Source organism: Parasteatoda tepidariorum, chromosome 8 (genome assembly GCF_982258835.1).
Source record: "Parasteatoda tepidariorum strain Cologne lab strain chromosome 8, Ptep-v5.0, whole genome shotgun sequence".
Taxonomy (NCBI): domain Eukaryota; kingdom Metazoa; phylum Arthropoda; class Arachnida; order Araneae; family Theridiidae; genus Parasteatoda; species Parasteatoda tepidariorum.
Genome location: NC_141762.1, coordinates 50683125 through 50694719, shown reverse-complemented (window position 1 = coordinate 50694719; position 11595 = coordinate 50683125). Strand labels below are relative to the sequence as shown.

Here is an 11595-nt window from a genome sequence, read left to right as displayed (position 1 = left end):
GGAGCTGTTACCAGCTGTGCCCTTTTCAACGTCTACATCAATGACTTGATAAACACCTTAACGGCAGTGCCTAACATCCATTGCCTCCTATATGCGGATGATCTTGTTTTCTGGACCACAGCATCCAAGCGCCACGCTAAATCAGCTGTTGAGACCACACTTAATCTTGCACTGGAATCCCTCAGTCGTTGGTGTTAGGAAACTAATATGGTAGTAAATCTGAATAAGTGAGCCACTCAAACTTTCTCACTAATGCATCGACCTATTATACCAAATCTCTCTTTTTCTGGCACTATGCTTGAAAATGTTGATTCCTTCACTTATCTCGGAACCGTTTTTGATTCTAAACTGAGCTGGAGGAACCATGTTGCATTTGTTGCCGAACGGGTAATAAGACGCCTCCTTATTTTAAAACGACTTGCCGGCACTCTCTGGGGATGTGCCCGGTCTACCCTTGCTCTGACTTATCAAAAATACATCCTTCCAATTTTTACTTACTGCTCTGAACCACTCATCTCTATGCCTACATCCCTACTTCAAAAGCTTGAGGTCTTACAAAACCAGGCCCTTAGACTAATAACAGGTGCTGTAAAAACTACACCTATAGACGCAATGACCTTGCTCACAGGCATTAAACCTTTGGATGTTGTCTTTAGGGAAAGGGCTGTCTTACTATACTTTAAACTTACCCAAATGGATAATTTCTGGACTAACTATCAACTTACTCCTCGTAATTTAAAAACTCAGAATGGATTTATTCAGACTGTCAAAGATCAATTGGTTGGGATCGATCTGCCCCAACTAGAAGGTCAGGTGGAACTGGTGAGCCCTCTTGACTACCAAAAAATTAATGTCAGGCTCTCTCTTGAACAGGACATTGTTAAAAGTGAAACATCTACCGCTGCTCTCCACCTTCTTGCGCTGGAGACAATGGGAATCCGTTACCCGGAACCGCTCTGGCTGAGAGTTTTTACGGATGGCTCTTTCCATCCGGATCAACCAAATGCTGGAGCTGGTATCTCTTGTAGTCTCTTCTCCTTTGGTGCTCCAGTGGGTGCCAATAGATCTGCTTTTGACGGGGAAGTTGTTGCAATCCGTATTGCTCTTGAACAGCTTTTTTGTTTTATTGAGTCTTTTTCAAATGTGGTTATCCTTTCAGACTCGAAGGCGGCGCTTTGCTCGATTGAATCTATGCATTACCCTTCCAATTGCGACGTTCTAAAATGTCAGGATGCGATACGCAAACTCCACCATTTTGGCAAAACTGTAGCCCTACAATGGATTCCCGGGCATTGTGATATTGCAGGAAATGAGAGGGCTGATGTTTTGGCAAAGAGAGGCACAAGAATTCTCCAGGCTCTTGGTAGCCCAGTCCCCTTTTCAGCTTTAAAAAGGATTATTAGATCAAAATTCCATGGGGATTTCCACCAACAATTGTCAGAAAGGGTAAAAACCAAAGTGTGGAGAGATCTTCGACAGAACACCATTCCAGACTGGCCGCGCCGCGAAGCGGTGGCTCAATTTCGACTACATACCGGACATGACTGCCTTGCCGCGCACCTGTTTCGTTTAGGGCTGGCACCTGATCCCTATTGTTCTCTATGCATGAGCCAAGCTGTTTTGGATGGCAGCCACATCCTGTGCTGCAGGGCCCTCCACGGGTCGTCGTCCACCGAGCGATATTGGAAAGCAAGAGCGCTCCTAAGGAAATGACTTTTTACTTTCTTGTTTTGTTCCTATGTTTTTGCTTTTTCATGTCAATTACCTCTGCCATTTGAAATAAATAAAATATTTTTTCGAGTAGATAATGGTTACACTTAGTATTAATATACAAAAACTCTCTTGATAATTCTTAAAATTTATAAAAACATGAAAAATCCTAAATTTAAATTGAAAATTACGTTTAAGAATATAATTCTTTATGTGAGTTTCATGGCTGACTAGATTAAAACGATATTTATAATCAGTAATAATTGCTAAAGTTTAATATTTGCTTAGCCATTTTGAAAAGGCAAAAATTTAAAAAAGAAAAGAAACGAGAAAGGAAGAGATCGTTTCTTTTAAAAAAAGATATAGCTGTAAGACTATCATAATTTTAAATTAATTTAAGAAGTTGATGTTTATAGAATAAAGTATCTTATTTGTTTTCAAACTTTACTAATTCCTTTAAAGTATTTGCTGTATAGAAAATTAACATCACTGAATAAAATTGAAAAAGTGAAAGGAAATTAAAGTATTTTTATGACTTTGCATAAAAAAGATTAATCTCTTGAACTATATAGTATATTTTTCTGAAAACAATTGTTTTCATTATCTTAATTGACAGAAAAAAAACTAATTGCGTATTTAATAAATATTGTGCAAATATTTAACATTTAATGAAAAATTTATTTTTTAATTGCTTTTAATAAAAATTTATTAATAGTTGTTGTTGATAGCCCTCGATTGTTATCAAAGCTAAATGAAGTCCATACACCAGTTAATTCTTGTTTTTACTACTTAAGAAATATGTACAGATCTCCAGGTATGAGATATCTTGTTACTAATAAAGTGATTAAACTAAATTATGATTGTAGATAGTTTAGCAGCTTTATGGTGCTGCCACCTATGCGTGAATGAGAGTATCGTATTCTAATAGCCCAGTTCACAAATTGGGGAGTGCAGGATATTTGAAACTCTTCACGTGTTGAAGGGAATTCGGGGAATATTGTGGTGCCAGCACTGGGACTCGTACCCCTGTTGTCGGTCATAAGACTAACAAATTGGCTCTTTCGGCTGTAACATCTACTCATCTGCAAGGAACTAAGTGATTTCATTAGGTTGGCCCATTTGATGCGATAAAATTCTGGTTGATTAACCGTATTAGGTGAAAGCAGTTAATAAACAGTTTTTCTCTCAGTTAACAATTTGGATACCATCTTATTTTATTGTTTTTTTTTTAAAAAAAATATGGTAAATAACAAGTAAATAAATACCCATATATCCATTTTTTCGAGAACCAGTGTAAAGTGATGTTTATTGCAGATTTGCTCAGAAAATTCTGAAATCGGATTTGTGATTACTTCAAGCGGACAACATCGGTTAAAATTTATTGCTTTAAAAATTGTCGGAATTTCGATTAATAATAAATAAACGTTAACGGGAATATCGAGATTAACTTCATTTATATTGGCCAGAAAACAAGCAAAATTTATTGTTAGTTATCGAGAATAAAGCTTCAGTAGTAATTGATTGAAATGATTGTTGCAGGATTCTATTATTACTAGAAAAACAGTTAAGAAGAGTGTAGTAACGTTGCTTTTCCATCATACGTTCTTTTTCCGCAAGCAAAAAAAAATTTTCATTCGCTGTTTGAAACACGAGTCTGAGGAAGATAAACCTAGATTAAAGTATTTGCTTCATTGGCATTCCTTATTTGATATGTTGGCTCTATTTGCTTCAAACTCCGTCTGTTTAAATGTTTGGATTAATAAACCTATTTTAAAGAATGCTTCAGAGGAAAAGAATTTTTTTTTGAAACTATTTGTCAGGGACGTCGTTTTGTCTTTTAGTTATCCATTATTTTCATCCAAGTACGAGTCATAAGTTATTGCTTTTTGTCTGCCGTGACAGTTACAGTAATTTACTATATTGTACAGTAATTCACAATAAATAACAATACGCTTTGGGTTTCTGTTATATGTTTATTATTATTTCGAAATTATGTCTCGAAAATGCGTAGTACAAAAGAGTGTTCATTTTTTATAAGATATATCACTCCTTAAATAACTGTAAAAGAATTACCATTAAGACAAGCATGATATGTTTTATTTTACCACTGAAGATATTACTTGATCAGTGAGAGAGCTAATCTTATATTACGAGAAGTCATAATATTTTGGGAAAAGGTAGGATCCCCACAAAATCTATGCAATTTTACGTAAATAAATTAAGTCCCGCGTATGCTTCTCCCGGAAATCTGCGAAAAAATGAATATAAATATCCATTCGATTAGAGTCAGATAATGTGCAGATTTTGTTCAGTAACACAACTGCTTCTTACTTGAACTCTATAAATAGTACATGTTTTCTTTTAGACCAAAACCTAAATAGAGCTATGATATTTTTCCCGTAGCGTCCGTACTTCTAAGTTTATTATTAGTTTTGGGAAGTGATTTTTAAGTATGTGAAGTTGCAATTACTGTAGTAAATTTGCTTTTTCTCTACTTGAGAAAATATTGAAAAACATCAGTAGGGGAGAGTGGGGTCAATTGTACCATTTTTTACTTAACTATGTTTAACTAACAAAAAATCCAATATATTACTAGTATTAATTGACAGACGAGTAAAGTAGACTATCCTCTACTAGAAAAAAAAAACTTATTTTAAATGTTATTATATTAGTTATTAACAATTTTCGACAGTCGTGCACTTGTTACAATTGTCCCCACTTACGGGGTCAATTGTAACAGTTCATAAATTCAACTAAAACATAGTTAATTATACATATTATCATAGTTGAGATATATTTTTTTATTGATCAAAATAGTAGTGATATTTTAAGAGTAAAAATAATAATGAGCAGAAACCTGAAGGGTTAAACTTTTAACTTTAAGGGGTTAAAAATTTTAATTTATGCTGTGAAAGGTGACAAATAAAATAATGCGCATGCAACATAACATAAATGATGTAGGAAACTATTGGTGGTTCTTAAAGAGCTTAGTAATGGTTTGTAAACATAAGATTATTTATTTTCAGCTGTTACAATCGTTCCTTTACTTATTGTTACAATTGTCCCCAAGACGCCATTTCAGCTTCATTTGTTAAAAACAATGCAAGTTAATTACCAAAACTAGTTTTTTTTATTGAAATGTTAATTAAGGTGTCCACCACTTACATATTCAGTTAATAATTTTTATTTGTTTAAACAAAATTACTTTGTTACAATATAATATTCTAATACCAAAAAAAGTACTTACGTAGCGTGAAAATATCTTTTGTGATGTAACTCCTTCAAAAGTACATAAAAATGGTTGCCAGCAGGGGTGTACATGTAAATTTATTAAATACACCTTGTGCGCCACCTAGGAACCAAATCTAGAACCCGACACTCGAAATTTTTGCTCTGTTACAATCGTACCCTGTTACAATTGACCCCACTCTCCCCTACTAATAATAATTGAAATAGAAAAAAATGCAAAATAGTATTTAAATGAGACAAAAATTGAAGCGACGCTTACCTTTTGGGGGAAAATATCGAAGTAAGAATTTTCAAGAACCTTAATTTTTCGAATTATGCTTATTGTTTTTAGTAATACTATAAAGAGAAGCAATCTGAAATCAACGAGGGATCAAGCTTCTTCGATAGCATTCTTTGGAAATGTATTTGTTGAGATTTCTATTACGCTTATGAACATAATAAAGGTTAAAAAAAATTCGTCGCTCATTGTAATTGGAAAATACATGTGATACCATAGCATAAATGCAATGCAGCCTTTAAAACACCTAAATAAGATCTCTACTTTTCAGAATTTTTTTAAATCGTATAAAAGAATCACGAAACTTTAGAGAAATTTATACTGAGTGCATTATTAAAGTGACCCTGGAAGACACATCGAACTTGCACAACTAAAATCTTCTCCTTTTAGCACATTGCCGAACTTCAGTCCACAACATCAACTTTTCCCCGCCACTTATAAATTGACACTTTTAAAATTGACTTCCACTGATGCTTTAACTTAGATATCTCTTTCTGGAACAGCTTTTCCGACGCAAAACTTATAAAACTTGTATTTTAGATTTTAAATTTTGATTCTGAGTTTTTAATCTTAAATTTTTAGTATTTTACCGTTTAATAACTTTTATGCACGTTTTATCTTTGTTTTTTTTTAAAAAAAAACTTTAATTTTAATTGTTTTATGTTATTTTAGCTGTACATTTTACATACAACTAAAATCTTCTCCTTTTAGCACATTGCCGAACTTCAGTCCACAACATCAACTTTTCCTCGCCACTTATAAATTGACACTTTTAAAATTGACTTCCACCGATGCTTTAACTTAGATATCGCTATCTGGAGCAGCTTTTCTGACGCAAAACTTATAAAACTTGTATTTTAGATTTTAAATTTTGATTCTGAGTTTTTAATCTTAAATTTTTAGTATTTTACCGTTTAATAACTTTTATGCACGTTTTATCTTTGTTTTTTTTTTTAAAAAAAACTTTAATTTTAATTGTTTTATGTTATTTTAGCTGTACATTTTACATACAACTAAAATCTTCTCCTTTTAGCACATTGCCGAACTTCAGTCCACAACATCAACTTTTCCTCGCCACTTATAAATTGACACTTTTAAAATTGACTTCCACCGATGCTTTAACTTAGATATCTCTATCTGGAGCAGCTTTTCTGACGCAAAACTTATAAAACTTGTATTTTAGATTTTAAATTTTGATTCTGAGTTTTTAATCTTAAATTTTTAGTATTTTACCGTTTAATAACTTTTATGCACGTTTTATCTTTGTTTTTTTTTTTTTAAAAAACTTTAATTTTAATTGTTTTATGTTATTTTAGCTGTACATTTTACATACAACTAAAATCTTCTCCTTTTAGCACATTGCCGAACTTCAGTCCACAACATCAACTTTTCCTCGCCACTTATAAATTGACACTTTTAAAATTGACTTCCACCGATGCTTTAACTTAGATATCGTTATCTGGAGCAGCTTTTCTGACGCAAAACTTATAAAACTTGTATTTTAGATTTTAAATTTTGATTCTGAGTTTTTAATCTTAAATTTTTAGTATTTTACCGTTTAATAACTTTTATGCACGTTTTATCTTTGTTTTTTTTAAAAAAAAAAACTTTAATTTTAATTGTTTTATGTTATTTTAGCTGTACATTTTACATACAACTAAAATCTTCTCCTTTTAGCACATTGCCGAACTTCAGTCCACAACATCAACTTTTCCTCGCCACTTATAAATTGACACTTTTAAAATTGACTTCCACCGATGCTTTAACTTAGATATCGCTATCTGGAGCAGCTTTTCTGACGCAAAACTTATAAAACTTGTATTTTAGATTTTAAATTTTGATTCTGAGTTTTTAATCTTAAATTTTTAGTATTTTACCGTTTAATAACTTTTATGCACATTTTATTTTTGTTGTTTTTTTTTTTTTTTTTTTTTTTTTTTAAAAAAAAAACTTGAATTTTAATTGTTCTATGTTATTTTAGCTGTACATTTTGCATACTACAGTTTTTGCCGATCTTTTTAAATTTGCTTTTTAGCCATTGTAAAGATTTTGTCAATCTTACTGTGTTCTTGTTATTGTTATTGTTAATTTACGTCGCACTAGAGCTGCACAATGGGCTATTGGTGACGGTCTGGGAAACATCCCGGAGGATGATCCGAAGACATGCCATCACAATTTTGATCCTCTGCGGAGGGGATGACACCCCCGCTTCGGTAGCCCGACGACCTGCGCGCGTAGTCGAGCAGTTTACGGTAGCACAGTTTAACGAGGACCAATACCGCACACCCTCGGTCCCTACGCAGACTGATCCAAGTGGTCACCCACCCGCACACTGACCGTAGCCAGTGATGCTTGACTTCGGTGATCTGCTGGGAACCATGTCTTAAGGATCAGTCCACTGCGGGACCTTACTGTGTTCTACTGCTTTAACTATTATAAATCTTGATAGGGGTCACTTGACCTATAGTTTTAACTCCGTTAAATTTTTTATTCATGGGTTATTTTGTGTTGTTTTTGTAGTTCTTTTTTCATGAAGATCCTTTGACCCTGATGGAGAAAGTCCTGTTATAACATTTTTAGCTGTCAGTACTCACAAATACTGAATATGTCATACTGTTTTATGTTTTATTTGTTCTCTCATACAATCTTACTCGCCCGCCATGTACGTAAGCTGTTGCATGTACATTATGTATTTTTTTTTGTACTGTTTCTTGCATTTCAATAAACATTTACCCGTATGCCCTAAATTAGGGCAGGTCGGGGTTAATTTTCTCATACAGTGTGCATAATGTAACTAAGGGCAGAAGATTTTGTAATCGCCTTCACGTGGACATTTTTTTTTAAGATGCACACTGCAATAATGTTCTTTATTCCCTCAAAATAGTGTGTCCTATCAAAATAGTTGGGTGTGAAAATGAAAGTTGCTATGTTAAAATTAACCAGTGACAGTGCGGGAAGATACATAATATTAATACAGGGCTTTGACGAATTATAACCTGTTGATGGAGAACCAACTCATTCTGTTCTTAGTTGTGTTCAAGATTATCGCAAATTATTTCCACATTGCAAAATTATTTTCACATTTAAAAAGAACGTATTTGTATCAGCTTTGAGTTCTGCTTTGACAACTGTATGGAAATATTAATTTAAATATAAGTAAGGAATTTATTGAATGCAATGTATCAACTTAGTAATCCTCCTTGCCTGATCTGTTCAAGATCCATCATTGAAAAATTGGAAATTGAAAGAGGTGGTGAGGGTTAACTATACCGATAAAAAGGTTAAGGACTAAACCGTTAAAAATATTTAACTTGTAATATTTTTGTCGGCATTTGAAAAATTTTATTTTTTACATTTCTGCAACTTTTGATTAAACAAAACGAATGAGTTTCGAAAACGTAGCTTTGAAAGTTAGTAGTTTTGGTAAGGAAATTGCTTGTGACATCAAAAGGGAGGGACACGCTGGGACATCAATCAATAAGGGAAATGCTTTTGGCATCAAAATTTAGAAACACTATCAATAAGAAGAATTTATTCTTCTACGAAATTCTCTAATCTTCTTATTCCATGAAACTAATCTGTCAAATTCCAAGTATTAAATGAAATAATATAAACTTAATGATTGTAATTGCAAATCTGTTTTAAATTATGAAACGTCTTTGTCTCTGATATATCTGCAAGAGTGAATAATACATGTAAATTTTTTCAGCATGAAGTTCAAGTTATGAGTTTCAGCACAATTCCGTGGTAACCTCGTGTAATCTCGATGTTAATAGTACAACAATTACAAATGTATATATTTCTAATATCGTTATTGCTAGGTAAAAGCAAAATAAAAAGAAAATAACGATTTATTAATATCATATCTTTCAGAATTGTATATTTTAAATATAATTTTCAACAAAAAAAAATTGCTAGCTGCAATCACTAATTATAAACGTGCCTGTAATGTTTCGATGTGAGAAATGGAGGAATCTTTTATTCACTGTTCAATGAAATCTATTATTTTAAGTTTTCATTATGATTAAGAAATACTAACTGATATGTCTCAAAATGTTGAGCTTGCTGTTTTTTATTTTAGCAAATTTTATTTTTGAAACAGAAATAACTATCTATAAATCTATAATATGTATTTTTGAACCTTTGTAGAAGTAACAAAAGTATCCCAATAACAGCTTATTATTTGAAAAAAAGTCAATTAACAATTGACACAAACAATTAAATTAAATAAAATATAGAAATGAATATGCATATAAATATGCGTAAAAACATTCTTAAATCTTGAATAATTCTTAAAATGCGTTAAAAAAAAATTTTAAATATTTTTTTTTTCAAATTTTTGTTTATTTGCAATTTGATAAAAATGAAGTTAACAACAAATATTAAAATACATTTTATTATAATTTAATCTCCGTTTTCTAGCTACATGTTTGCAAATTCCATAACTTTTTTAATAATTATTGTTACTTTTAAAATGCGTGAAAAATTCAAATTATTTTTATTTAATAGAAAAAGTTCTTTTATTTTTCTCTTTTTTTCAGCTCTAGAAACATAGCTCAGATTTAAATTTTAACATAAGATGCACCAATAAACATATGTTTAAGCTTCTAATAATTCTAATATGTGTGAGAATTTATTTAAGAAAAAATCAACAGCTTCTTTTATTTTTTGTAATTGAACAAAATGGAATGCAACAATGTAGTAAAGATATTCCTTATTTATAATTATCCAAAAATTGAAACTTTTTTTTTCTTCAAGAAAACGTGCAAAAGGTATGAAAGTTTCAAAGAAAGATATCTTCCCTACCTGTTGCAGCCAAGGAACTTTTCTCCCTCTTCCAGTGACAAATAAAGATAGAATGAGGAGAGAAAGACTCTTAAATGGGAAACTCCTGAATGCGTATTGATTAAATAGGAAGGTTCGGCTTAGATTGCACGTGCGCATAGGATCAATTTCCCTTCTTTTGATAGAAACTCAAAGAAACCTAAAATTCTATTTTCAGTTATTTAAAAGTCGCCAAAATATCCTTATTTGTACGTAACATAATATTTTGATATCTTTTTTTTTAGGATGCTACGTATTAGAGGAGTAGGTTACAGCAGAAATTGTGAGTATAATTAAAGTAATATTTCTGTTTCTTCCTCTCTCTCTCTCTCAAACTTCATATGATTTCATATAAATTTCACTTTTTTTTAATTTTTATTTAAGTTATTTAAAAAATATCATCATGTGTTTCATTAAGTATAGGTTTTATTGACGTTTTAAGTTTTTGATTAAATAATTGAGTTATTTGTTCGGAACTAAACATTTGAACACCAAGCGTGAATTTATGGGCTCATATTTATATAAAAATTGCAATCAAAAGTAATGTGACATCTATATCTTCGTACTGTTTATCATTTTAATTAAACTTTTTAATAATAGTTTCTATATTCATGTAAATATGTGTACTTGTTTTCATAAACTTGATTACTGACACTAAGAAAAAAGAAGCCTTATAAAGTAACTGTCATTCTCGTTTTATAATAGTATTTTAAAATGTATTATGAATGTTATTTTTTAATATAAAGTTTAAATACAATAGTTTTTTTTAAAAAATCAATCTTATGTTATTCATTTTCAATTAAGAAAGATTATTTAAATCCTATACACATTTCGTTTTAATGAACATGTAATAAAATTTTCAACCATTCCGTTGTTTTGGGTACTCAACTTAATGCTACATCTTGTTTTGCTGTGCTGAAACTAGAGCATTTATAACGTACCATGATATACTATGTTTAGACATATAAAAGTATATAAAAAAGCCAATAAACAAAAAGATTTAAAATTCAATAAGTTACGAGTTATAGTACTAATTATAGAATTATTGGAGTTATTATTTGTAAAATTTAAAAAAACAGACATGGGAGCTGCTTTAGAGTTCACGAAAATGCAGACCTAGAATGGACAGTTTATGTACTAAAAGGGAGTTATTTTGCTAGTGAATTTAACCTCGATCTTATTTACTTTAAACCCAACTTGTTTAAAAATTCTTTAAGTTTAAATGATTTTTCCACTGTTTTTTTATTTCGTTTTGCTTGAAATAATGACCATATGTCTTTCATTATAATAAAATTTAATTCTGTCACAATATTTTTTTTTTCTTTTTTGAAATTAAAAAAAAAAATCTTAATATCATCGTCAAGGTTTACCAAGATTGTTTTTTTTCAACTCCTTTAACCAAAATAATTGTCTTGGATAGTTTGTATCTCACAAATTGCACGAATAAGCAAAAGTAATGGAGGAATTTAATTTCACGAAAAAATGTCGAAAATCAAAGCTCAAGATATAATAAAAAATAGCTTCGAGAAAAATAG

The 11595-nt window shown here is 31.0% G+C and overlaps 1 protein-coding gene across 1 annotated transcript; it reads left to right on the top strand.

Moving 5' to 3' along the window:
• The first annotated feature begins 252 nt into the window (after positions 1-252).
• On the top strand, positions 253-1713 carry LOC122270031 (uncharacterized). Its single transcript, XM_043045828.2, has one exon. It carries the CDS (start codon positions 253-255, stop codon positions 1711-1713), a length of 1461 nt encoding a protein of 486 aa, XP_042901762.2.
• Positions 1714-11595: the final 9882 nt, after the last annotated feature.

Bases quoted from the DNA above. Each gene is read 5' to 3' on its own strand.
- LOC122270031 (XM_043045828.2), top strand. From the start codon at position 253: ATGCATCGACCTATTATACCAAATCTCTCTTTTTCTGGCACTATGCTT.